Source organism: Verticillium dahliae, genomic scaffold (assembly GCF_000150675.1).
Source record: "Verticillium dahliae VdLs.17 supercont1.8 genomic scaffold, whole genome shotgun sequence".
NCBI classification, from domain to species: Eukaryota; Fungi; Ascomycota; class Sordariomycetes; order Glomerellales; family Plectosphaerellaceae; genus Verticillium; species Verticillium dahliae.
In genome coordinates, this window is record NW_009276927.1 from 1,232,642 (window position 1) to 1,259,169 (window position 26,528).

The window sequence follows — 26,528 nt, forward strand, 5'->3', positions numbered from 1 at the left end:
TCAAGGCGAGATGACCTCGAGGCTCTTTGGTATATGCTACTCTACTTCATCAGAGGAAAGCTGCCATGGCAATGTGCCACACCAACTCCCAGAGCAGAGAAGCACGAGAGAATTCGCGAAGCCAAGCAGACGACAACGATCGAAGATTTATGTGAGGGACGCTCTGAGCTGTGTGCAGGCCTCCGATAAATTCGCCGCCTGGGCTTTGAAGAGGATCCTGACTACAACTACCTCCGCAAGCTTTTACAGGCTTTGGAGGGGGGGATTGGAGATGTTGAAAACGGTCAATACGACTGGGACAAGCTACCTTCGCCGGTTAGGCTAGCCGCACAATCACTGAATCTTCCACCGCCAACCCAGACCCCAAAGGCAGCAGTCCCTTCCACAAGCTTTCACAGAGGACATAGTACTAACAAACGAGACACTCTCAAAGCCATTGTCAGAGTAACTGGAACCTGGCTGGACCAACCGTTGTTCACTGCGAAGAGTAAACAACCGAGCGAAGGTGTCATAATGTACAACGCAAAAGCCCAGGTAGTTCTTGAGGATATCGGCAAGTTTTCGAAAGACTGCGTTTGGAGACTTCAGCAATCTCACAGGAATGCGGTTAGAATCAGGGCGCTACTGAGCGATGATGTTGCAGACATTGTTGACATTCCAGCCACCGACCGAGTCGAAAAGGCTGTGGGTTCATTATTGGGTCTTTCATATCAAGTGTCAGGGGACATTCTAGTCAAAGGACACAGTGAGAAGACATCGGTATTGAGGGAGGCCTTAAAGGAGGTGAAAATCTTGGCACAGTGCGAGCTGGAGGACTTATCCTCCCCCGAAATCCGAGAGGGAGACCGGCCCATCACGCCAGAGGACCACCACTGGCTCTGAACGCGGTTTGCCACTTCTCAGCGCTGAATCATTGCACAGGCTGGCCAACTACTTATCGTACGAAGACCTATGGCCAAAAGATGACACGGGATCCGCGTCGCGGAACATCAAGACAAGGCCGTGGCTGAATCCGACGTGGCACGAATTGAAGAGCGACGACATTTGGCCAGATAGGTTCCTGAAACATCATACATAACATATGTTCGCTATTCAACCAGTATTTTAATCCTCTCAAGGTGAAGTGCTTTTACTTATCTTGATTATCAGGATGATGTATTCGGAGCAGGACTGTATGGTAAAAAGCACCGCCCTGTTCCGTGCGTCCTCTTTGGTGGAGCGACACTGCTCAGTCTACGTTGGGCTTCGACCTCTCCTCGGGGAATTCATGCGTCCCGCTTCGCCGAGCCAAGGCCTTGATTCGTCGGCCAAGTAGACGATACATGTCTGTCATGCGGCCAACAGTTGTCGCCATGATATGAAAACTCTATTGTGATACGTCACCACCTGAATGGATTGTTAAAACTCAGTGTAGGATCAGTGGAAAGCATGGGCAGTCAAAACAGTTCACAGGATACACGGTCAGAGATTGTTATAAGTAGATGACCATGCCGCTTCCAGTTTCTACCTCCATCTTGATCACAGGCACAATATCAAGCATCTTTGAAAACGACATCTCTTTACAGTCAAGAAGATGGCTTTCACCATGGCACTCAGCAAAGTTGACTGGGACGAATGTGACGAACTCCTGGATGAGTCTGGCATTCTCAGAACAAGTATGGATTATACCAGCCTCTTCTTTAGCGAGACGTACGGCTACTGTAAGTCTGCTTCCTGTGCTTTTTGTCACGATTTATTAACATCGTCAGTTCTTAATCTTTCGGAAAACCAAGACGGATTGTACTGTACCGACGACGAGGACGAAAAGCATTATTTCGAACTTTGGACGACGCTTCTGCCCATTATTCCTAAAGCACACAAAGAGTTGAGGCAGATTTTCGAGCCTCTTTGCAAAGATGGGTTGGAGGGATTAAAAAAGGGGAACCCAAACTTTAGCAGTCTTTGTACTTTCGTGGAACAAATGATCTCGGCCAAGGACAAATATGTCAAGAACGAGCTTCAGTAACAGGTTTCCTAGATGTAGTGAATACCTCTTAGTTGTTTCTTCGGGAGGGTAGAGATTGAAAATAAACAAGGGAATGTTCGAGGGATATGAAAAACGAGTATCTACACTACCGTATCGTTTGTTGAACATGGCCCTGACCCGCAGCGATGCCGCGTAAACACCATTAAAGCTGGTTGTCTTCTGTCCGGGGTGTGGGCGGTGGACGATCAACTCTCCAATTTCTCTGGCTTTTGATGAGTGTGCGCAATTGAATCATCGTATGTCTGTTGTGGAATGCCGCAGCAAGCTTCAAACTATCAGCTGTCGGGCCCTAACCCCAAGTCGAAGCGGGGAATGCCGTAGCGTCCATCGAACCTGGTTTCCATATCTTCCAATGCCGAAGATGCCCTGGATTTAAATCGAGAGACCTTCGGTGCTCTGCTGCAGGGAGAGTGAGCTCTGGGCCGCTTTGAAGGTAGTTTGGTTCGCTCTCCTCGCTTGTGCTTAGATTGATTGTCCAGAGAGGCCGCGACACCAGTGCTAGCTTCGGGAGGATCGACCTCACAGGGATTTCGAGGTGCGGGAGATTTTGCCTTTCCATCTGCTCAATGGACAAGACAAACTGCCGTTGAGTGCCCAATGGGGAGGACCGGCTCTATCCGGAGGCCTGGGTTCTCCGAGACATGCTTGATTGGGAGCGGATCGGAGGCAGACAAAAGACACTCGAATCCAAAAAGCAGAGAGTGGGGGGTAACTGTTGGATGGTGCAAGCGCCTCGGTATCATGGGCCAGAACTTATGGCCCCCCCGATACACCGATATACTTTGGCGGAGGATCTGGGATCGAAACCCGGCAGAACGAACAGAGAACATAACCAGAATGAAGACACAAAAGATCCCGCTTGTTACACCGGGGAGGCCTTAGGAGAATAGTGATTGCGCGCTGTTTCAACAGTTTCAGGGGGTCTGTCGATATTGCCGTTACTATCACCGACTGCCTCGCGGCTCAGGAAGGTAGGGCAAACGTGCCTCGGACAGCACAGCTTGTTGGCAGAGACGTCGAAGAACGAGGTAGAGTAATGGTTGCCGCGGGGTGTAGCGTTGGCATTGCCAGAAGCGTTCTGAAAGTACAAAGTCGAGCGTACCTTAGAGTTGGGCATCGCTACCGTAGAATTCAATCATGAGGTTCTTAAACCGGCCGTGGCACGCTACGTGAGTATCCAGATCTTCCCATTATGATAGTCTGTGGTGTAAGTAAAGGATGGATGAACCCAGGATTGCTGATTCAGGAGAGGCTTAGGTATAACCCTTGCAAGTAAAGACTTCCTCTCCTGAATATCTCGGGCAACAAGATCGATGACTATTACGAGCCCTGCTACGGGTCTGGGTCGGTCCATGCGGACTTACGGGTTCACATGCCCCGGCAAAGCAGGCGGAACTCCGTACATGACGTGGAAGCGCTAATTGGAGGTGCAAACTAGACAAACTCGGACTAGGGTAGCACAACAGGCAATCAGTCCTCAACAGAAAACGGATGATGATGTGAAGGCGAGCTTCGGACGGCATCTCGAGTAATGAAACTGGTACATTTCTTAGAAGTGAATTAAAATGACTCGGTAAGCACGTAACAAAGTATTGTCCCCCGTGACTGTTTACGCCTGCTCACAGTCAGTTGCATCTTCATCTTGCGCCATTGACGGTATGGTCGCCAGGTCTCGTGCAGGTCTCCTTTACTCTCCTACAAGCAATGGACTGGACCTCCTGTCCGGGATGGTCAGACAGTGACTAGGTGAAGCTGAAGGGGAGTGCGAAGAACAGCTGATGATTGGTCAATAGCCTCAACGGGCCTTGGGGGCTTCAACGTGGAGGCACGCAACTGTCCTTGGGGGTCCCCTGTCACTGAACCCCACAATATCGAGGCACGCCATTCACAACATCGGTTGGCATGTCGTGCCGTGCTGGACTAGATCTATTTCTAGTAATTTGTGTCCTGGTATGGCCGTTCTCGGGTAGAACTCCCGTCGCCAGCAACCGGTACCGAGCCTTGGCAGGCTCTGCTCTGACGAGTACCCTTAGCCGACGGAATGCATGCGATGTGACATTAGGCACAGGGCCGGCCAGATCCAAATGCGATGATGCAAGGAAGAAGTGGTTGAGGCTTAGGACTAGCCAATTGCGGGCGGTGAACAGATGTAGCCGCGGGGGCTGGACCTCCTTGGCGTACTTGCGGCCAATGGTGCCTAATCCTTCTCGTCGTCCCCTATTAGCACCGTATCCGGTTGTGTTCGAATTTGCGATATCAGAGTGACAAAAATGTGACGCTAGGGAATACTGCATGGTCCATCGCAGAGCAGAGGATAGCTATAGAATGAAACGCATAAGGATTCAGCGTAGCAATCGGTCCCCTTCCCATGCACCTTTGCCTCAAGGTTGAGCTGAGGGCGATTCTCCTCAGCGGGATGATGTAGGTGGGAGAATCAAGTGCATGTTCAGGGTGCTCCCAGGTCACGAAACCAAGGGCAACCCTTTGGGCACACGCCATATTATCAGCCATCGGCTGTCCACGACATCACCACGGAGCTTGTATCAAGTCCTGGGTCACTTCTATGCCGTGCATTTGATTTGGGTCACTCAAGGCCGGCTAAGGGTCCGATACGGCAAGCTGCTGAGCATTCTCTGCGCGGCAGCTCACGTGAAGGCCATCCGACAAGACGTTGCGCGACCGGCTCAACATTGAATGGCCTGGCTAACAATAGACCCTTGCAGGGAGCTCGACAGTGATTGGCCAGATTCGTTCATGCTGCCCGGAGCTCTTCCGCCTGTCGCGGACCAATCCATGCAAGCTGTTCTGTCTCACTCGTTGATTGCTAGCTTTGGGGGCATTCACTGGGTTGAGATATTAGTCAAAAGTCAATATAAATCCAGTGACTGAGTACTTCTGTTGCTACTTTGGCTGCGTTGAAATTTGTCTCCCATAAGAGCGCAAAGCAAGTCTAAGGAAGCTGAAACGTCGCTGCTGGTGCTTCAGCCATGTTGTAGCGGGGCGTGAAGAGTTCTTTTCTATGATGGGCCATAGATAGATGGGCTACCCCCAGGGCCCCCTGACTCTAAGTATTTCAGAGGGCCTGTAATTGCTGCGCCTCTAGTATTGTGTCACTTTGATGTGATAATTACGTGTTAGAGCCACGTGATTGAGATGCCCCGCTGATACTATGAACACGCTCGCTGTGACCCCCGTCATCAATTCACTTTTGCACCTTGTCTAATACATGCCTCTTCTTTGTAGGATATGTCCATGGATACCAAGTCCTCTACCGTACCGTACAGGGGAAACGGGCCTCGAAGTACTTGCGCAGGATCAATGGCCCTTCCTACGTTGGCACCATCTAGGCTCAGGCGCATTCATTCCATGCCTGCTCCTCCCCACGTCGCCGGCCTCCTCAACTACGAATCGCCGCCAAAGAGACTGGTACCACCTCGGCGGCGAGCTCAAGCCATCAAGGCTGCGTGCGAGGCTTGTAGGAAGCGAAAGATCAAGGTAAGTATTAAACCACCATATTAAATCCTAGTATAAAGGTAGGTAAGTCTACTAAGTTACCGTAATATTTGTATGCGGATTCTCAATGCTTCCTTCAGGCCCTGGGTAGCGCACCAACGGGCAGCTGAGATTGATCAACATCGAGCAACCAAGCCAGAGGGGCCAGCTGCTGCGTGAGACAAGGTAGGCTGGGATACGGGTAACCCGAATTAACTTGACATCTGGTCGTGTAATCGCGTCAGGGGGTCCGCGACAGCCGCAGTCAGCTCTCATTACCCCTGTTCTTCAGAATTGGGGAAAGTGGGGGGGTAAATCGGGCTTGTTACCCCCCCACTTCTCTGCTTGATTGCTCTGGGAGTCTTCTGTCCGCCCCGACCCCTCCCAACTAAGCAGATGTCTACGACGAATCGTCTCGATGTTTGAAGAGGTTCAGCAGCACATCACCGCCGCGGAGGTAAATGAAGCGTCAGATCTCAAGAGGATCGGGCAGCAGCGACTCCGCGATATCTCCGGTACAGTCCCTACATGCTTTACCTTCAACGTACCACTGTCTTCACCAGAGTACGACGCCTCAGTAACGATTGAGGTCAAACCAATCGTTCGTGAGAACTCTCTTCATCCTTTGTACGATATCTTGATCCACTGCGAAGCAAGTTCTTCTAGTGATCATGTCGATGAACTCGCCAAGAAAGTCCAAGAAGTTTACGACACCTACATTCAAGCTGTCCGGTGGAAATTTGACCGGCATTGGTATGTACATCATTGGCAACGAGTTCGAAGCTGACCCGTGAAAGCTTCGAGGCAAATCCAAGTCGTCGACGGTGCACAGAATGCCCGTCCCTGGCGTCGGAGGGCAGTACGATGCGTCAAACATTGCAACAGGAGCCCGTCTGCTCTCCTGGTTCCCAGAGCACCGAACCTACGCAGTTCTCCTCGCTTACGCCATTGCTCGTACCTACAACCCCATCAACCAGCGGAAAACGAGGCCCACCCTCCATTGTAGCTGAGGATTCGAGACCCGTCAAACGACCAAAGGCAAGGCAGACGGTCGATGAAGTCAGCCGCGGCCTAATCTCTACGATTTCTAAAGGCTTGAAGATGGTTCAGAAGAAAGACATGTTTGCCTTTGACCAATCGAATATGCAGCACATCTTTTCCAAGTGCTTGCAAGCAAATTTGTCCGGTCTTCTGCTCGACAAGTTCCTGCTCACGCTCGCCAGCGAGTTCAGGAAAAGAATGAGACACAGCAAACATGGAGCCAGACTCGCGATGTGGTCTGATTGGTACTTCTCTGCTTGCCTACAATACGCCCGCTGCCGGACAGGCATCAAGGAGAGGAACCACGACCAAGATCGTTCATCCAATGCGGTTTATGTGCTTCATTCCATCGTTAACAATCTGTTGTTCTCTGATGGCATAAGTGCTCTCTCCGTGATTGCTGCCGTTGCAGGTGAGTTGATCGCGCCTTCGCCAAATCGTTACTAAACTGTCTCAGCATGTGGGCAAGTTCTGTCGGCAGCAGCACATAGAACTGCCCAAGAACAGGAGTTGATCATTGAAACCGTGACAGAAGCGCTACGGCGGCGCCTCCACCATCCAGAATGGTACGCGGTCCCTGTCCCGATGGTTTGGATATCTGCGAATGGCCTGGTCTGCGATGGAAGTTTCTGGGCATCTTGCGTTGCCTGAAGCTCCAGGACTGCGAAATTCGGCAAGCCTAAAGTTTGACATGCATCCACGGTACTGGTGCTCGAGTGAGTGGAGGACTGCGGAATTGAAAAGGTCCACTTACCTAATTTTCATAATCAAGGACCTCCAAAAGCGTTGGGCAGCTTTCGAAGTTGAAAGAGCGCCACATCTCAATCTGCTACGCCGCTTACTGTGTTCAATCGAGCATCTTGACGTCGGCTCGGACGCCCGGCTTTCGCAATTGCACAACGCGATCGGTTGTATTGAGACAGGCAATTTGGATCAGGCATTGGAATTTCTGACACTGGATGCGCTACACTCCCAGGGGGCCTCACGCCTTACAGGGGTCGGATCATTGACAGCCACAGAGAAGACCACCATGATTAGGAGGTCAATTTCCCTACTCTCATCTCGGTTTTCAGAGCTTGTGCGCGACTGGCTAGGTGCAAAACACGTGGTCATCACCGAGAATCCTAGGGATATGGCGGAATGTGGCTGGGGAAGGGATCCAAGCTGGTCTGCTCAGATGTTTCTGACTGACGTCTCGGACCTGATCGTTTCTGGGGACAGTATAACCTTTGAATCTTTCTTAGATAATCTATGACTTGGGAATACCTCACCCATCTCCTGCTTCATGTGCATCGTGCTTGTGCCCAAACAAAACCATACATATGCCTTCACTTTCAGGGCGTACAAAGAGCTCCTCGTGTTCGTCGAGTTGCAATACGCTGCCGATTTCGAATTTGATCGGCAACGGCTTGGTTCCCTGTCCTTCGCCTACAGCAGCTGTTGCACCTCCAAACTCTTTCTCTGCCCAGTCGATTATCGTTCCCCTCACCCCTACCTTCCGCATATCTGATATCAGCGTTTGTTTGGTTTCGGGGCTCTCATGAGATGGTGTTGCAGTCTGCGCCCCAGAGGGAGTCGGGACGGCCAAGCATATCAATGTGGTCTTGTCCACGTTATTCCTAAGGTGATCATCTCTGATCCAAATAACCTCAGGGCCCACAGTCATGAGCTTTCCCTCTATGCGTATTGCTCGGGACGCCGCTCTCTTATCAACATTCGGCAACTGTGTCATAAGTAAGCACAATGTGGCATGCATCTATACCGGTGTGGTGTACCTGTTCGACAACGTAGTGTCGTAGGAGATTCTTAGCTTCAGTGGTCTTCGTGCCATTAGGAAAACACCAAAAGTCCTTTGCGTTGATATTTCGAATGAATTTGTCAACGGGGAAAAGGGCCTGTGTAGCCAGCCGTCTGGACTCCTGCGTAGGCGGAATGATGAACATCTTGGCGATTGCGATAGTCTATGTGCGCGAAAGAAGAAGCATGTTCCGTGGGAATCACCGGCATTTATAACCAAACAATACTGCAAAGTATGGTTATGGGGCTTTCATATTGCCCCCAAACTCGAAAAGAACGATCTGGGTGAATCCAGCTGACAGACAATGGAGGACTTTATTTCGGTCACACGACTGGTATCCCCACTTCACTGGTCACGTGCCTCAAACACCCAAATCCATGGGTGCTAAACCCTGTGTTCTTGCGCCCGGAGAATAGCCGGTGATGCCGGAGTGTTGATGGCATGTTCGTGCTTGGTCTCTCTTAACTCGGTCATTAGTGAGCAATCCTACCCAGGCTACCTATCTTACTGACCTTACGACTCATCGCCAGTCCACTGGCTGACTTCAATTGGATCATGAGGGGGAAGGAGTACGCTGACTCTAGTTTCGTTCCCACTGGTGGTTGTAGCCGGAGCTGGAGGCGGAGGTGGAGCTGGGCGTTCAGTTTTGTCTCCGTTGCGAGGATCCGATTGTTTGTCCATATTAGCTGGAATGAGTAGTGTCCTCGTGTACAATCGTCAGTATGCTTCTCGTTGCACTCCAGGATAGGATCTGAAGATTTCGAGAGGGAATCGAGCCTGTTCTTATACCTGTCAACCGGGGGAGAAGAACACCATGGCAGGGGTCGAACATAAGTCTCCTTGCCGGATTCCTGCCACGGTCTTTGGGGCTCGCTGTCGTCCCGTCACAAACGATCACAATAATTGACCAGTAAAACGATGTGAGTATGTCAAAATCACACTCTGCAGCTCATTTGGGACCAATCTAAACACCTGAATGAGCATGTTGGCCGCGATTTGTTTTGACAGCGCAAACCTGCAGGTTCTCTTCAAGCGGACTGCAACGATCACCATGATTCGGTTCAGGGGTAAGCAACCATAGATGGATCAGCCACCTCTCCCTCTACGAACCAACCTAGCTAGACTGGTTTGGCCTGCATATGCATCAGGTCGACGCTGGAATCGAGTGACCCATCGAGTCCCCAACGCGGTCCAACATCATCGTAACACATCATTGTACCAACGTCAGTGGATAAGGACTCGGCTGAACCGCACCAGTAAAGATCTACACCTCCTGATGGGTGGCCGGACATGTTGGCCGCCGAAATATTGGCTTTCTGCAACTACCGAATATGATATCGTCAAGGGCATGTCGACAGAACGCCATCAGCGTGACGGAAGCCCATCCTGTAGCCCGTGTGGAGCCAACCTGTAACTACTTGAGGCTCCCGTATGTAGTTACAAGGCCATCCGGATTGTTCAGGACAGCTACATGGTAAAAATGTATCAACTCGATGGCGTAGATGCCGTGATGATTGGGACGCTCATGTTGAATCGCATCCATGTCAACCGCGACCGTTCCCGACAGCGTTCGCCTGCAGCTAGTGTGATTAGATAAATCGCCTAGACTACTCTAGGGCTTGAATTTTGCTGAGCGAGTCACTCGACATATGAAAGCCAAGAATACAGCCCAGGATCTTGCGTGAGCTGAGGCATGCCCCCTTTTCTTATCCCTTCACTGGCTGGGCCAAGTGCGGCCAGGAGGCCAAGGCCAAGAGGGTGGTGTGTAGCTGACACACAGTACGTTAGCTCAAGGTTAGGATGGCCTAGCCGCAATTATCTTCCTCGACTGACTCCTGAAATAGCTGACATTGAGATACGCGATGGTACTACCACCATGGTCACCCTTGACTTCTATGAAAGTCCAACCCAGACCACATCGATGTTCTCTTTAGTCCCTGGAGATGACTATTAAGCTACGTATGTGCTCACTCATCCCTCCTAAGGCGACCTATGCTGCTATAACATAAGGCTGGTCTCAGTCCGTCTTATTTCGTAGGGTAGGCTTGAACGCGATGTTCTTACACGTCACGATGGAATCTCGACAAGTCCTCACACCAGCTAGCCTACGGCTGCAGCCAAGCCTTCGAGAACCAGGATTTGTTCCACTTTTGATTCCTGGCGCAAGCCATCCCCGGAGAGTTTGTGATATTGCTACGCTTTTCCCACCAAGTGAAATAGCGATGAGAGCATACCTGACATATTTTCCGACCTACCCTCTAACCTGCCCTCTAACCTGCTCTCCAATCTGCTCTCTAACATGCCCCCTAACCTGGCCCCTAACCTGCCCCGTAGTCTGCCCCCTAATCTGCCCCGTAGTCTGCCCCCTAATCTGCCCCGTAGTCTGCCCCCTAACCTGCCCCGTAGTCTGCCCCCTAACCTGCCCCGTAGTCTGCCCCCTAACATGCACCGTAATCTGCTCCCTAACCTGCCCCCTAACCTGCCCTCTGACCTAGCATGCCTTCCCAAGCCAGCATGAAAGGCCACCCACCCCTCATGACGTAACGTCTAGGTGGCCGTGAGATGTGGATCTCCGTGAATCCCAACTTTCGGGCAATTTCTGCCCAATTCCGCACCAGTAACCACTCTGACTCCCATACTTTGACGCCCGGCATTTCTTCGCGGCGTCGACTTGTCGATAGAGCGAACTCTCTGTTGAAGTTTTCAGATTCTGCGCTATGCCGAGGGTTCATCAAACTGCACTGCCGCTCCAACGCACTGGACCAAGCCAGACGACAAGTACAAATAGGCATTTACGATACTTGTGTAATCACCCGTCGCATCTCGATAGGCCGCACGCCGTCTGGCAAAATCAATAGGTGTTGACCAGAACAGATGGTTCGTCGTCACCCTTCATTCAAGACTAATCTAACATTCCCTAGTCCTTCATCATCCAGTCTCTCAGCAAAGATGCGGACTTTTTTAAAGACGCCAAGACGTCTCCCACAACGGTCGATGGATCAGGTCAGACGGTATACTGGCAAAACTGCTCCGTCTTGGTTTTTGAGAAGGGCAACCTAACGGATCGGAAGGGAATATGCGACGGAGAAGGAGAAGTGCGGAAGGGCCTCACGGTATGGTTTGGCGGTGGTGGGAAAGTGAAAGAAGAATAACGGGGGTTTATACTGTGGAACAAACATCATATCAGAGAAAGAGCTTGTCTTTGATTTGGGTTCCTTCCAACAGCCCCAGAGATACATATATGACTGCCCCGTTGCGGGCCTGATGCGAAACCACCATCGACACAGAGGATGTCCGTTTCATCGCTTGCTTGACATCATCTTGATGCGCAGGACTCGCTGTGATCGCACGATCAGTTTCAGATCCAAAAATATGAGGAACGACTTCGAAGCAGCCCCCTTGCAGCGTAATGCTGGGATGGGGCAGTACTTTCGTACCGCCAGGCAGAAGGACGTATCGAAGTCCTTCCGTCGTTTCCAGGCGCACATCGAACAACTTTTGGGCAATCCATTCCACTTTATTCTCCAGGATCTCAATTGCCATCTGGCATCCAAATTTATCCGTATATGGAGCTCTCGGAAACGTCATTGAGATGCCAGCTACCAAGCCATTCTCATTGATTGGATTTGGAATTCTCTTGATCGAGTCGGATAGGGATGTCGGAAAGAGGCGTGTGGCCCCTTTAAGAGACGCGTTGACGAGTACATGCTTACTCTCGGCGAGGTAGTTGAGGGGGTCGTCTGGATGTAGGTCCAGCTCTTGGGGACTGCAATCGAGATTCGTCAGGTGGAAGGCCGGATCGCCTGGCAGGAATGTCGGACTAGGTGTGATGGGACGTCCGATTCGGTCGTCATTGTTATCTGCTGTCCCTAGCCCATGTTAGGAATGTGGTATAATGTTGGGCAGACTACTCACGAGGCCTCTTGTTTGATTTTTGGGACATGCTCTTCGTCTGACATTCGATCCTCGTTCTGCGCACTTGCTCGACCTTTGCCGCAACAACAGGGTTGATTTTGCAAGTAACTGTCGTTGCTAGCGACTTCAGGTATTCAACTGGTCGGTTCTCGAGGTCGGCGATCAGATCGCGAGTGGCAGCTTTCCCTGCAAAGCGAGAAGACTTTTCCACGTCACCCTTTGCTAGAAGGTATCCATACCAGACAGGGAATCCGCCTTCCTTCAACAAGACGCCTGGCACAGATTTGTCTGCAACGTGTTGTGCTTCCCTCCATGAATCCGCCAATCCTTTCGGACCACGATCAGAATCTTGAAGTTTGAGGAGAAACAATTCAACATGTTTTTGGAGCTGCGTGTCTGGGAGAGTTGGTGTCTGTGAATCACCATCCATGATCTCGGTGTTGGGGAGGCCGATTCGGAGGCAGGTTAGGAGTCGGGTTAGAAGTCGGGTTACGAGGCAGGTTAGGATGCAAGCATGTGGATTGAGGGATATTTATCAGCTGACAAGTGAATGCGGGGTCGGCCCAGTCTTTCATGACGCCATTGACTTGTCTGGGATTAGTCCATAGGTAAAGGGTGGAGGGCAAAGTGGAGTGAAGGGTGGAAACCGAACCACCATTCAACGTGCCCCACCCACTCATGCTGTACCAACTCGATCAAGACCTAGCTCGCTGTAGGCACGCCAAATGATAGCCACTGGCCCACCTCGACCGTGGACATCTCAAGCAAGTTGGATTGTACTTTTAGCTCACCAGCTGGCCAGCAACCAAGTATCTTCCGCAGGGACGCTAGTAAATGCTGCACTTCATGTGTGCCTGCGATGCATGACTTCTCCAATACAATGATCAGACTGAAGATGCTGACATTATAAAGGTGCCACAAGGTCAATAACGTACAGTGTACTGTGGCAAACTCCATTTACGTTTTCCTCGACGATCGTACCTCATCAACAGCTCCACTACCCTCACAATGTGCACCTTCGGAACTCGTGTGTTCACTTGCGGGCACTACAAGAAGGCGCTGGACTCTCCTTGTGGCGATGCTAAAACGGCGAAACAAGTCTGTGACTCGGGCAGTGAATATAGCTCCACAACGGGGGCGTGGTGTGATTTGCCTGGCTGCGATAAGAAGGCACAGGGGAAGCGTGAGGGCCCAGGTAAGTGCTGTGGCATGCGGTGGCCAGTACAGTGCTGATCAGCGTGAGTGTAGGCTCTCATTGGGACGGCGGCTTCAAGGCCTGGGATGTCGACTGGACGGCTTTTTAGATCTATCGTCGATGGTGCGGGACAGAGAGATTGGCAGCAATTTGAATCAGAGAAGCTGACGCAGTTTCATCCATCGCTTTGCTCGCGGCACTTTGGAGGAGTTGCGGCTGCCCGCCTTCCCGCTCCTGAGCCTCTGCCATCTTGGACAGAACCCTGCCGACCGCCCAAATGTCGTTCTCTTTCCGGGCTTGGAGGCTTGTCGAAAGGGGGTCTAATATTTGCTGCATTGTTGGTGATAGCCATTCACGTGTGACGCCCCCAGCTCCGCCGACGTCAATAAGGACCAGATCTTCATCCTTGTCAAGAACTACATTGGAGGGTTTGATATCCATGTGAGTGACGTTATGGAGATGAAGAGTGGCAGCTGCGGTGCAGAGCTGTGCACCCCATCGTTGCCAAGGTGCATCGACTTTCCCTGACTGCAAGACCCCGGCTAGTGTCCCGCTGGGATGATGCTCTAGGAGAATTCCTCGTAGGACAAGAGGGGCGCTCTGTCGAGGGTCGATTGTTGTCCTGTACGGGTTTCTCGAGACAACAGCGGCGACGAGTCGTACAATATTGCCCCTGCCACCAACTTCTTCGAGGACCTGCAGTTCCTTCTCCAGTGCTTGGCTATCTTGGACGATATATAATAATCGCTCGACTTGCTTCAGGATGAATGTTTGTTCTCCTTCGGTTTCGATTCTGGCAGTAAAGACTGCTAGGCTGATTTTGTCAATAGTGCGGACTTCAGACAAGTCAATCTGGCGCGTGCCTGTACCAGTGTAGGACGGATATCGGAATCGGGCCGGATCTTCTCGTGCGCTGACCCAGAATTTGTGCGACGATGTAGCTAATGGGTGATCGTTTGGGAGGGAGGAATAGACGAGTCTTGTGATTGTGTTGTTCCTGCTTGCACTGAGGTAAAGCTCTGTGACTGTGTCGTCTAACAGCGGCAAGGAACCGAAGTCAATAGCATGGCAAAGATCGATCATGGCCATTTTCCGTGCTGGCAATCCAGAAACGTTAATATGGCCATACTCGAGGACGATGCGGACATGCCAGCGAAGAAGATCGTGCCTGAGGGCTACCAGCTGTAGGCTATGACCTGGAGGTTCTGTTCCCCTCTCGTACGCGTCGTCGTAGCATCTTCGCGGGAACTCGATGGACCAGGCGGGTTGGTCGGTTGTAGATGTCGGGAGTTGTGAGGATGGACGGTGCAGAAGGGTCTATCATGATCTGAATCAGTAACGCCGCAGGTTTTAGTAGAATACGTGTTGTGGCCTTGACCTTAGATAAGTCTTGTTCCTCCGCGTCGAGGAGTGCTGGCCTGCCGCGATGGAGCAGGCCTGATAAAAGTTGCCACAGACCTGCTGCCCAGGATTGCAGCGTAACAAGAACGCCCTCGACAAGGCGGCCAGCAACGAAAGGTATATAAAACATTAAGGTAAGTCGCTCAGTTGTGCAACTAGTTCTTGCAAGAGGCTCTCGAACTTTGTCGTGGTTTGGGTCGCTGCATTGATTCAGATGAAAGGAGTGAGAACCAAGAAGTTCGGCAGGAAGCTAGAAGATTGAAGGTTGCCTGGTCGATCCGCAGCGCCCCATTAGAGCGGCTTGTATGACTAATCGCTCCCAAACTACAGGAATAAAGCCGGGGAATAGCCGGATCAATACGTGACTATGACGTCTTACCGATGCTTGTGAAAAGGTATCCAGGCTGAACCGCCCCACCGCCGTGCCAATCTGGCTGATTGCGAACCTTCAATGTACTCCGAAATGCCACCATGTGTGTTCGTCTTTGCCATATTGGTCGAGCGTGTACGCTTTATGATCCTGCCGGACTCCGCCGATGAATCCATCCTCGCCCCGAACCAGGTTCTGAATCTGCTTATTAAATGTTGTCGTTGGTGTTTCCCTCTTGGTAATATACATGTCACTGAGCAACAGGACCAGTCAGCGCTTCGATACGAAGAAATTCTAAGGGCACATAGGTGGTCGAGTGTAGGCACCGGCCTCTACAAGCGATCTGCTCTCCGATTGATTCACTTAGGTGGCCACTGAGCTTCCGTACATGGTCCCTCGCTCCCGTCATTCGCAGGTTTAGCAATGCACTGATAGTAGCCACGGCATTGGCGAAACCACGGGGCGCCGGCGAGTGTAAGCGTGAAGGCGCGGAGGCTCAAGCTCTCCCACAGTACTTGATTATATTCGACTAATGGATCAAAGTCGCGTGTATACAAGTAAAATGAAAAGGAGAATCATTTGCATCGCAGAATGAATTGGTCGAGGGCGCAGTTACTCCTCACTGTTGCCTTGCTACTCTGCCGAACACCCCCGTCACGTCACACTTTTGCGAGGCCGTCCCCGACGACGACGGACTTTCGCCTCGTTGTCGATCTTCCTTATCTTCGTTGGGCGAGTCTGCTTTGTACCCCCAGAGGACCCCATATGTGGACTTGCTTTCATCCCGAACTTCGCCTCAAACCTGCCTATTAGTTCAGGGGCATTGATCTCGTCCTCTGGCACAAGAGTTGCCTGCCAACGAACCAAGTAGTGTACCTTTCCCTGTATGACTTCTTTTCCAATCAGCTCAGTGATCTCCCACTCTGCATCGGCGACCACGTCAACAGGTTGGCCCCGTCCCGATCCGGTGGAGGTCCTTCGAATAGACTTGCCAATTTGACCATTGCCATGGTTGTCCATGTCAACCATGAGCTGGTCTTCATCAGCCTTGACCGGGGATTCCCAAACACCGTTCTCATTGCGAACAGGAGCTAGTACAGTGACTTCATAATCTCCTGTTGCCGAAATACCATGTCCGGTATTATTTTCTGCGCGTGCAACGTTGCTTTCGGCTGTGTGAATCAGTAGGTTGTACATGCCTGCGAAGCGTTAGACTTACCAATATTGGTCGACGAAGGCTGGGAATCGAGTTGCCCAGCGCCATGAACAGAAGGGTTAACGAGAGCCACTGACTGATCTCCGTTGCTTAGATGAAGATGTGTCTCCTTCAACTTCGCAAGTGGCGACGCTTTATGACGAGCACCGTTGGTACGAAGACAATCAGCAGTACCCGGAACTGTAAGGGTTGATATTTGTGCATCGCTCGTGCTTGGCTTGTCATTTTGTTTCGGTACATTGGTGTAAGACGAAGGGGCTGACTCCGTAGGTCTGTCGTCGGCCACATGGTTGTCATTCTGTTTCTCTGTGCCAAGTCAGCATATGCATCCAACAAAATTGCTTTGGAACTTATCAATCTTGACAGCTGGGATCTCCCGTGTTGCTCTGATTCACCGGGCTCCCATACTGTTCTGGCGGCGGCACAATATCGGTTCGTGTGAGATCGATCACACCAGTATTGACTGAAACCTGTTTCGATGGTCGAAATTCATCGTCGGAGAAGTCGACACTCTGCCCGCTTAATTCTGGGCCGGGGTGCGACACCAGCTTAGATCTTACCCCGCCAGGTAGCTTGCCTCCGGATGCTCGGCTATGGGATTGTTTGGATAGGGATGGCCTGAAGCTCTTGGTGAAAGGGTCGTAATTCTGGAATGGTCGACTCATTGTGGCAACGAAGGATAAAATGGCAAAAACGACGGTCGACCGTGTGTGTACAAGCAAAATTTGACGAGTGATCTTGCAGGAGATGCCCCTTTGGGATAAGAGGTCAAGACGAGTTTTATAGTTTGAACTTGGGACGTGAGAAGAGCTGACTCCTTCCGCTTGGGGAAATGACCTCTTCCGGAAGTACCGACTGACATTGCCTCATTCCTCACCAAAACCGAGCTCTTTCCAAAACAGCATGTTACCCAATCGATGATGGCGCATCTCATTTCGCTCGAAACGCTCAAGATCAGCAAGGATGCCAAAACTCCAGAGCAAGTTGGATGTTGGGAGCGCCCTGCCGTGAACCCGTGATATCGCAGATCATGGCTTGGGTGGACAAGGCTTACCAAGCAGTCTTCCACTCGAGCCCCCAACGGGAATCTCGGTAGAAACTGCTCGGTCGTCTCGTCAGTCCCTAGCACCAAGGGTGTGCCGTCACAAGTCTCACCGCTGCGACTGTAGAGTCAGACGGCTGGGTCCCATCCCTAGCTTGCTGACGTGGCTCGTGACTCTGGGCCGCGGATTCATCGGAATACCTGCGACTGGCCCCTGCGAGAATGTCTCACGTTCCTGGTTGAGGTATTTCCATGGGACTCCAGGCATGGCCCTGACTGGCGCCGCGTGATGATCATCGAGCCGTCACAGCGGCTGCAACACACCTTGAGTCTCATGAGTCTCCGTCCGGCCATTGGTGAAGCGGTGTGCCGCCTTGGTTCATGATTGAGGCCTCCAGCATTGCAGTTCTGGCAGGGGCAAGTGATCAGCCCCTTGCCTGCTCGTTCTCTCGCCAAGCATTGGCACTGCTTCTGTCTGAGGAGACAGTCCCACCGGCAACCAGCAGGCCTGCGCCCTAAAAGGTCTCACCTGAACTCGTATCGAGGCAGGCCGAGACCGGCTCGGCTTAAGATCTTCGCCGGTTTGGACGTGACGGGGATTCAGCGGAGCTGAGGGCAATATCAATAAAGACGAGTCAGCCTAGCGGGCTGATGGTGTGGTGGTCAGATCGCCATGTCCAGATGTGCGTCGGCACGGTCATGCCCGGCGGTGGTTCGGCTGTATTTGCAATCTAGGACGCCACTCTCCCGAGGGGTGTAGCGATATCCGAAGGTCCAGAAAGGGGAGCTGAGTATGATCAAGGGCATCCATTGAATGAGCGGGGATGAGATGAGGCCTCCAATGTTCCATGGCTGTGTCTGGAGCGTGAGGCTTCATCGCCGGACATGCCGAATGCCATGGCACACGCGCCTTCTCCCAAAAGACATCCTGGCATGATTTTCGTGCCTGAAAGGTGACATCGTCTCTGAAAAAGGCTTATTCTCGTGCTGAGCAGCAGATTAGGCCCGGTTCGAGTCTCGCCTCATGAGCGTGAGAGACGACCTTGCCATGGTGGTGTTGTGGCCGAGGACAGGACCGAGGACAGGGCCAGGATCCTGAGCGATGCGGTGAGTCCGAGTGATCGTCTACCTGCAGAGGGAGAGCGTTGGAGGGGATCTGCGAGTCGTCAGCCAGAGGTAATGAACAGGGCCAAGTATCCTCAAGCCATGACAGTTGAGGTTCCTAACAAGGTCTCCAAGATATCACACGAACCTGGCAAAGGCATCTGACAGAAAGGACCATAACGGCGATAATGGCAGAGACGGCAACGAAACGGTGATGAGACGGCCAAGAAAAGGGCCTTGTTCTGGGTCGTGGCAGAAAAGATCAAGAAAGCCCAGATTTAGGACTTTCATGAGGGCGTGACGTTGATTTTATACGCGGCAGAAAAAGATACGTACCTTGGAGGGGGCGGCAGAAAAGAGCGAATCACGTGGTGGGAGCAAGCGTCAGGTGGGGGACTGAAGCGACCCACCCACAACAGTCATTTCCAGAGGGGGAAACCGGCGAGGGGGGCGGGCATCCCACGCGGAACAAAATTGCTATAATAATATAATATATAGTTCTTAATTATTTTCTATACTATATTATAGGGTTTTTATTTCTTCCCTATATATAAAAATACTATAAGATTTTATTTTTTTCCTCTATTCTTATATAAGCTATTATATCTATATCCTATATATATACTACTTTATAGGGGGTTATAGGAATTAGAGTCTTATAACTCCTCTAATAGCTAAAATAAATACTAAACTATATTAATATTTATATTATTATAAAGAAAAAGTAGAGTTATGGAATAGTATACTTTTTATAATATTCTATAGAGCCGTTCTATAGTAATAAGCCCTTAACTTCTTTTATATTCTATTAGCTAAGCTTAAAAGCTTAGATAAAACTAACTCTATTTCCCTATAAGTCTAGAGGTAGTCTAAGCGCCTTATCTATATATAGCTACTAAGGTTAATCTATTATATATAGAGAGTACCCCTTAGACCTCTTTTTTAGGTTTTCTAGACTTAATATATATCTATTCCTAACTATACTTATAAGCTCCCTTTATATAGTAATTTCTATCTAAACTACTTACTCTTAACTATTATAAATAGATACCTTCTAAGATATGCTTTACCTCTATTAGGATTAATCTAAGCCCTCTTCTTAATTATAGTCTCTTTACCTATCTACCTTCGATCTAAATGAAACCTATCCCTATTCTATAGCTCTTAATAAAGGCTATTAGAATCTTCGATCTATTTCTCGATCTAATATCTCCTTCCTAAGATATAACCCCTTTTATTTCCCTTCCTTATTCTTATACTTTTATCCTTTTATCTATTATTATCTCTTTATCCTATAACTAAGAATTACCTTCGATCGTTGCCTAAAACCTCCCTTAATAAATATATCTAAGTAATAAACGACTAAAGTACTTAAGGTTTATTATTAAACGATTAAAGGGGAAGAGCCTTTATACTCGTTCCTCCTTATAATTCTTATCCTAAGGTTTAGAGCAATTTATTCTCTAAGCGGAGCTCTTAGATTATAGCCACTAGATTATTAGCGCTATTTCCGATGTTATTAGTAGATATTATTCTTATAATAAGTATTATTTAATATTATAAGGTAAACCTATTAATAAGAGTAATTAGGATATTACGACCTAGTAGATTCTAGACGCGGATCCTATTAAAGGATTAGGATTACTATTTATAGAAGATAAGGTTATTATTCTAAGGTAATATAATATTATAAAGCGTTATATACTTATTATAATAAATATAAAGTAAGACTTAGATTAATTTTTATTATAAAAAAGAATATATCTATAAATCTAAAATATTTATTCTAATATACTTCTTAACCTATCCTTATTATAATAAGTAATAGTTATTATATTAAGTAGCTTATTATAAGGTCGTAATCCTATTATATTAAATTATAGATTAGTATAACTCTTATATATTAGTAATCTATAGTCTAGGATTACTATACTTATTAATATAATTATATAATTGCGCGTTTATATATTCTTATCTTATCTTTAGTTATATTATATTATTAGGCTATAAGTCCTTTAGTGCCTATCCTAGTCCTATTTATTATAGTATAATAGCTAGCTATTCTATTCTCTATATTATATTATATTACTTTAATATACTTAGTCTATTAGCTTATAAGATATAAATAAATTATTAGGGTAATTAATAGGGAAACTAATAAGAAAGAAGCCCCTTATTCGCCCCCCTAGTTAGTACTTATTAAGTTCTCGAAACTTACTATATACTACTATACTATTAAGTTTAGTATATTTTAACTATAGGATAAGTACTAACTAGGGAGCTAACGAGAGAGCCTATTACTTAAGAATTTCCCTATTAATTGCCCTAGTATATTATTTATACCCTATTAGCTCGTAAACTAGCCTTATTTCAGTAGTATAATTTTATATAAGGAAAAGAATATTACTCTTAATACTATCTAAGTATCCTACTATAGATAGGGGTAATCACTACCTTAGAGGGTATTGAAACTTATGCCCCTAACTTTATATACTTTCTTAGCGTGCCTTATAAGTATAGTTTAAAGCTACCTAATAGGCTATCGAACCCTTTCCCTATACGTAGTAGGATAGGTAAGTTTTCATACCTATAATAGGTACCGAGCCCCCTATAAGCATGGCCCGTACCCATAGGAGTTCAAAGGGGCCGTACTGCCTATTTCATTATCTAAGCAAGCTAGCACATCGTCGAGAGATAGGTGGAAGTACCTACTAGCTGCCCAGGGCCGGACGGGCCTAAAAGATACTTAATAGGGGTAGTAAAACTTTAGCCTAGAACTACGTAGGCCTAAAGGATACTTAACAGGGGGGGTAAAACTTTAGCTTAGAACTATATAACTATATAGAAATAAACTTTAGTAAGGTTTTATATAGATTAGATTTTATAAATACTTAGAAGCTATAATAGTAACTTATCTTCGCACTACCCTTTATAGCCTCGCTCTCTTCTTTAATACTTTACTCTGCTCTCGTAAAGATAGCTAGACTAATATAATTACTAAATTGTTTGTTCCATATCTTAGACTTTACTAGCGACTCTTATATTAACTGCCTCGAGTAGCGCTAATTATAAGTTACTCGGAGAAATGAAGCTTTCTACGCTTGGAGCCCTCATTTCATTGACTCCACTAGTCACTGCCGACGTAGGGACCGCATCCTAGTATCCTCCACCCTACACTCCTAATTATTGCTACATCGATGCGAGCAGATTCCCCGATAATAGTTATATTGTTTCTTTTTCAGAAGAACTCATGCAAGGCGGTGCTGTCTATGGTGAGAGTTACTTAGTTAGATGCATTAGTCTTAATGAGAGGAAATCGGGCTGTAGGCATACTGAACCGATTGAAGTGATGGTAGTTGATCAAGGCAAGGAAGGTACTACTCATCAAGGACATGAACCGAAAATGGTTCTTTCTAAGGAGGCTTATATTGCTCTTGTTAAACAGTATATTAAGCATTCGTTCATTCAAGTTGAGTATAGAAAAAAATAAGATATACTTAACTTATAGTATAAACTCTTATTACCTTAAGTCCCCCTACTTATTCCTATACTTATCTTATAAGTATAAATCGTATAAGGATAACTTTTTTAAGTATTAAAAAAGTACTTTAGTAAAAGTATATAATAGTATTACCTCTATACTTTTATTTAATCCCTTCTAGCTATATAGCCTTATTATAATTATATAATAAAAGAATAATAAAAGTCTATTTTATATTAATGTAACAACCAAGGAAGCAGGGCGGCCGCGAATCGACGACCCCGCGATCAGGGAGCGCGATAAGATAAGAATCGGGCCCACCTGGCAAATCACGTGATGGCTCACTCAGACATAAAGGGTGAGTCGTCGGGCTCACCAAGGACGCCGCAGTGAGCCAGGGAATGGCTCACGGGATAACACACCGTGATCCTAACATCATGGATCACCAACAACTAACCAGTGAGCCATCCAACATGAGCTCACCACCTAACACAACAAGGACAGGATGGCAGGTATATAAGGACGGACATTCTGGACTTGTAGATACATTCCTTCTCACGACAGTGATCAATCTAAGTCTTACCTTGTATTCATTGTAACGAGTGCGCAACGCCTTACGACACCACATCGTCTCAGAGTCACAACCTAAGCTTCTGCAAACAGCAACCCCAACCCTCTGACAGTGTTCCCCCTTCGGAAGCTGCCAGGTCGTAACATTTTGATCACTCTTGTTCAGTAGGTTTACCTTGTGACACTGAGCAATACTCACCACAGGAACAATGTCCACCAACAGCGTCGGAAACAGCGCCAGCAACTTGGCCGCTATGATCCAGGAGCTCCGTTCGGAGAACGAACAGCTCCGAGCCTCAATGCAACAACTTCAAGGCGGAACGAGCATGAAGGCTCTTCCCCCTCAGTCATTCGACGGCAACCCTAGGGCACTTCAATCTTTCATCACCCAGGTACGCCAGTACCACAAAGCCAATGAGGGCCAACTCAAGTACTGGGGCGAGAAGGTCGCCAACGCCTCCTCTTACCTCAAAGGGGACGCCTTGCACTGGTTCGAACCCTTCATTAGGGACTATTCCACCCACACCAAGAAAGAAGATATGAAGCAGGCCACCCAGGACATCTACGCCGGTATGAACGCATTCGAAGAAGCCATTAAAGGAGCGTTTGGGGACGTGGACGAGGAACGACAAAACGAAAGAAAAATCCTTCAGCTCAAACAGACGGGGCCAGCCACTAAATACGCCACGGAGTTTCGACTCTTAGCCAGTCGACTCGATTGGACAGAGTCCGCTCTCATGGCCCGTTTCTACGAAGGACTCAAAGACGCCGTCAAGGACGACCTCATCCGGGAGGATAGACCCGAAACCCTCACCGAGTACATCGCCATGGCCGTCAAAATCGACGATCGCCAGTACGAACGCAGAATAGAAAAGGGACGAAAGCCCGCTATAGGACCATGGAACCCTCGCATTCCCCACCACCGATCCAATCAAGGACGCAAGTACCAGCACGACAAACCCCGCGTCAGCACGGCTTGGGGACAGACCACCCATGCAGGACCCATGGAGCTCGACAATACCAGACATGGCAAACCGAAGGATCTCAAGGACATGAAATGCTACAACTGCGGCAAAAACGGGCATATGGCTCGAGAATGCCGGCAACCTAAGAAACCCTGGAAACCCGTAAACGAACGACAGCTCAACCATACTCAACACCAGGACCATGCCAAAACTAACTGGACCTTCTGTTACCAGGACGATTGCCTGACCCACAAAGACAGTAAGAAACAGAATGGATGGTTCCCCAGGGCACCTACGGGACAAAGAACCCTGGCCATAATGGTCACCACCAGGAAGGAAAGACGAATTCAGAAATGGGCCCAGCAAGTAACGCCGGAGACCCAGGAAATCGATACAGACGAAGAAAGAGCCTACGAACATGCTCACCCAGAACCACAATCAGCTCCCCACGTAGGACTGATGAACGACACAGAATGGGATGAATACACACGAGCCAGCGAAGAAGAATCTCCGCTCGGACAGACCCAACCCCACATGCCTATGCAGGCATACGAAGTTAGCAGCGCCAGCGAGGACTATGACCCCCTGGTACCATGGAACGAACTCATCTACTACGGGACCAAACCATGGAAGGCCAGCACCCGAAAGCGAGAAAGCACCAAAGAAAACGTACGACTCATGGTAGGAGACCACCCGGCACTTCACCACGCCCACGAACAACACTACCAGTTGTTCTGGCCCGAATGCGTCTACGACGACTGTGAATACCACTTCAAGGAGAAGGCCGCACACCGGTTTCTCCCGCGCAACCACTGGATCGAGCCACGAGTGAAGGTAGAGTTCGGACAGGAGAGTCGCAAATGGATCCTACACATGGACGAATACAGTCAGGGTCGGCTCACGTTCCGACCAGACCCCGCTTATCACGACAAATGCTACCAAGACAACGCCAGATGGGAGGACTGCGATAATGACGCGTGCATGAAGCACTACATCGCCAAAGCCAGAGATTGGAGACTCCATCGCATGAAGGACGTCAGGAAGCCACTCTTCCGCGTCCACTACAAGAGCGACGAGATGAACGACAACTCGGACGGACCATCCATGACATGGCCACCCACTACGCCACCCTCTTCGGGAAAAGGCAAGCGTCGGTCGAACAGGGACAACGACCGACGAAGGAAGTAAGAGCAATCTGCTCAGCCGAACGAACCCACGGCACAAACCACCTCTACGTACGAATAAACGTAGGAGGAAGATGGGCGAGCGCGCTATTAGACAGCGGCGCCCAGGGCAACTACATGAGCCCCGAATATATCAACAAGAACCACATCAGCTGGAAATATAAGGAGGAACCCTATCAGCTCAGCACGGTGGAGGGACAAGCGGTCTCGTACGGAGGAGGAATCGTGAATACGGAGACTGCGCCCCTCCAGGTATTCATTTCTCGCCGACCCGGCCACATAACCTTCGACATCACCAACATGGGAGGAAAACAAATCATCCTAGGCATCCCATGGCTCAGACAATGGAACCCTCAGATTGACTGGACAGCTGGCCGCGTCCAGTGGAGTACGTCAGCCCCTGAGGAAAGACCCACGAGCGGTCTCTCAAGCGACCTCCAACTAGCCCTCACGAATAGGGACAACTCAGAGGAGACAACCCCGGAGGAGCTCACAACAGAACAGCAAGAAAGACTGCAGAACGTACCCAAGGAATACTGGAAGTACGAAAAGATCTTCAGGGAAGAAGTCGACACGGTGCTACCTAAGCACACACACTACGACCACGAAATCCCAATCAAGGAAGGGGAGAGCCCCCGATTTAACAAGATCTACGGATTAAACCCTCGACAGATGGATACTCTCGACGAGTATCTCAAGGAGAACCTCAGAAAAGGATACATCCGACCATCGACATCCCCAGCAGGATACCCGATTCTCTTTGTGCCAAAGAAGAATGGCAAGGAAAGACTATGCGTCGACTACAGACAGTTGAACGACATTACCATCAAGAACTGCTACCCATTGCCTCTGATATCAGAACTCAGGGACGCATTAGCAGGAGCCAATTGGTTCACAGCGCTCGATCTCAAAGGAGCATACAACCTCATCCGCATCAAGGATGGAGAAGAATGGAAAACAGCATTCCGAACACGACGAGGACACTACGAGTATTTGGTCATGCCGTTCGGATTGACCAACGCCCCCGCAACCTTCCAAAACATGATCAACGATGTACTGCGAGAATTCCTGGACGTCTTCGTGGTAGTGTACCTCGATGACATTCTGATTTTCTCGAAGACGATGGAAGAGCACAAGGGACACGTCCACCAGGTCCTCACACGACTACACCAGCACGAACTGTTAGTAGAACCAGAAAAAGCCAAGTTCCACACACAGGAAGTAGATTTCCTAGGGTATACGATCACCCCAGGAGAAATCAGGATGGAAAAATCCAAAGTGGCAGCCATCAGGGAATGGCCTACACCAAAAAACGTCAAGGACGTCAGAGCATTCCTCGGTTTCGTCAACTTCTATCGACGATTCCTAAAAGGATACAGCAAGACCGCCAATCCTTTGACAAACCTCACGGTCAAGGAAATAGAGTTCGCGTGGAACGAACCCCAAGAAAAAGCATTTCGCCAAATCATCGACGCCGTCCTCAGCGAGCCAGTCCTCCGGATGATAGACCCCGAAAAACCCATGGAAGTCGAGACAGACGCCTCCGACTTCGCCATTGGAGGACAGTTAGGCCAGAGGGACGACCAAGGACGATTGCACCCAGTAGCATTCTTCTCGAAAAAGCTACACGGACCAGAGCTCAACTATCAGATACACGACAAAGAACTCATGGCAATCATCGAAGCCTTCAAAGAATGGAGAACGTATCTCTCCGGAGCACGACACGAA

At 49.2% G+C, this 26,528-nt stretch overlaps 7 protein-coding genes across 7 annotated transcripts; 3 read left to right on the forward strand and 4 right to left on the reverse strand.

The window, feature by feature from the left end:
• Positions 1 to 1,585: 1,585 nt before the first annotated feature.
• Positions 1,586 to 2,005, forward strand: VDAG_04923 (uncharacterized protein; the record flags this gene model as incomplete). Its single annotated transcript, XM_009654527.1, has 2 exons — positions 1,586 to 1,700; positions 1,749 to 2,005. The coding sequence occupies 2 exons, from the start codon at positions 1,586 to 1,588 to the stop codon at positions 2,003 to 2,005; spliced, it is 372 nt and encodes a 123-aa protein (XP_009652822.1).
• A 3,816-nt stretch (positions 2,006 to 5,821) lies between these two features.
• On the forward strand, positions 5,822 to 7,893 carry VDAG_04924 (uncharacterized protein). Its single transcript, XM_009654528.1, has 3 exons — positions 5,822 to 6,271; positions 6,316 to 6,971; positions 7,017 to 7,893. Exons 1-3 carry the CDS (start codon positions 5,937 to 5,939, stop codon positions 7,208 to 7,210), a joined length of 1,185 nt encoding a protein of 394 aa, XP_009652823.1. The 5' UTR covers positions 5,822 to 5,936; the 3' UTR covers positions 7,211 to 7,893.
• On the reverse strand, positions 7,112 to 8,634 carry VDAG_04925 (uncharacterized protein). The gene is made up of 2 exons (XM_009654529.1): positions 8,335 to 8,634; positions 7,112 to 8,282 (listed from the first exon to the last, which is right to left on the reverse strand). Exons 1-2 carry the CDS (start codon positions 8,500 to 8,502, stop codon positions 7,827 to 7,829), a joined length of 624 nt encoding a protein of 207 aa, XP_009652824.1. The 5' UTR covers positions 8,503 to 8,634; the 3' UTR covers positions 7,112 to 7,826.
• A 2,351-nt stretch (positions 8,635 to 10,985) lies between these two features.
• On the forward strand, positions 10,986 to 12,723 carry VDAG_04926 (uncharacterized protein). The gene is made up of 2 exons (XM_009654530.1): positions 10,986 to 11,234; positions 11,279 to 12,723. The coding sequence occupies exons 1-2, from the start codon at positions 11,232 to 11,234 to the stop codon at positions 11,507 to 11,509; spliced, it is 234 nt and encodes a 77-aa protein (XP_009652825.1). The 5' UTR covers positions 10,986 to 11,231; the 3' UTR covers positions 11,510 to 12,723.
• VDAG_04927 (uncharacterized protein) lies at positions 11,541 to 12,734 on the reverse strand (the record flags this gene model as incomplete). Its single annotated transcript, XM_009654531.1, has 2 exons — positions 12,273 to 12,734; positions 11,541 to 12,226 (listed from the first exon to the last, which is right to left on the reverse strand). The coding sequence occupies exons 1-2, from the start codon at positions 12,700 to 12,702 to the stop codon at positions 11,541 to 11,543; spliced, it is 1,116 nt and encodes a 371-aa protein (XP_009652826.1). The 5' UTR covers positions 12,703 to 12,734.
• A 424-nt stretch (positions 12,735 to 13,158) lies between these two features.
• VDAG_04928 (protein kinase domain-containing protein) lies at positions 13,159 to 15,075 on the reverse strand. The gene is made up of 2 exons (XM_009654532.1): positions 14,846 to 15,075; positions 13,159 to 14,784 (listed from the first exon to the last, which is right to left on the reverse strand). Exons 1-2 carry the CDS (start codon positions 14,996 to 14,998, stop codon positions 13,579 to 13,581), a joined length of 1,359 nt encoding a protein of 452 aa, XP_009652827.1. The 5' UTR covers positions 14,999 to 15,075; the 3' UTR covers positions 13,159 to 13,578.
• A 233-nt stretch (positions 15,076 to 15,308) lies between these two features.
• On the reverse strand, positions 15,309 to 17,119 carry VDAG_04929 (uncharacterized protein; the record flags this gene model as incomplete). Its single annotated transcript, XM_009654533.1, has 3 exons — positions 15,309 to 16,410; positions 16,458 to 16,752; positions 16,850 to 17,119. The coding sequence occupies 3 exons, from the start codon at positions 17,117 to 17,119 to the stop codon at positions 15,893 to 15,895; spliced, it is 1,083 nt and encodes a 360-aa protein (XP_009652828.1). The 3' UTR covers positions 15,309 to 15,892.
• Positions 17,120 to 26,528: the final 9,409 nt, after the last annotated feature.

Bases quoted from the DNA above. Each gene is read 5' to 3' on its own strand.
- VDAG_04925 (XM_009654529.1), bottom strand. From the start codon at position 8,502: ATGTTCATCATTCCGCCTACGCAGGAGTCCAGACGGCTGGCTACACAG. The intron at 8,283-8,334 runs GTACACCACACC...CTTATGACACAG, and splicing joins GACACTACGTTGTCGAACAG to TTGCCGAATGTTGATAAGAG.
- VDAG_04924 (XM_009654528.1), top strand. From the start codon at position 5,937: ATGTTTGAAGAGGTTCAGCAGCACATCACCGCCGCGGAGGTAAATGAA. The intron at 6,272-6,315 runs GTATGTACATCA...GACCCGTGAAAG, and splicing joins TGGAAATTTGACCGGCATTG to CTTCGAGGCAAATCCAAGTC. The intron at 6,972-7,016 runs GTGAGTTGATCG...AAACTGTCTCAG, and splicing joins CGTGATTGCTGCCGTTGCAG to CATGTGGGCAAGTTCTGTCG.
- VDAG_04928 (XM_009654532.1), bottom strand. From the start codon at position 14,998: ATGTTTTATATACCTTTCGTTGCTGGCCGCCTTGTCGAGGGCGTTCTT. The intron at 14,785-14,845 runs GTCAAGGCCACA...AGATCATGATAG, and splicing joins AGGAACAAGACTTATCTAAG to ACCCTTCTGCACCGTCCATC.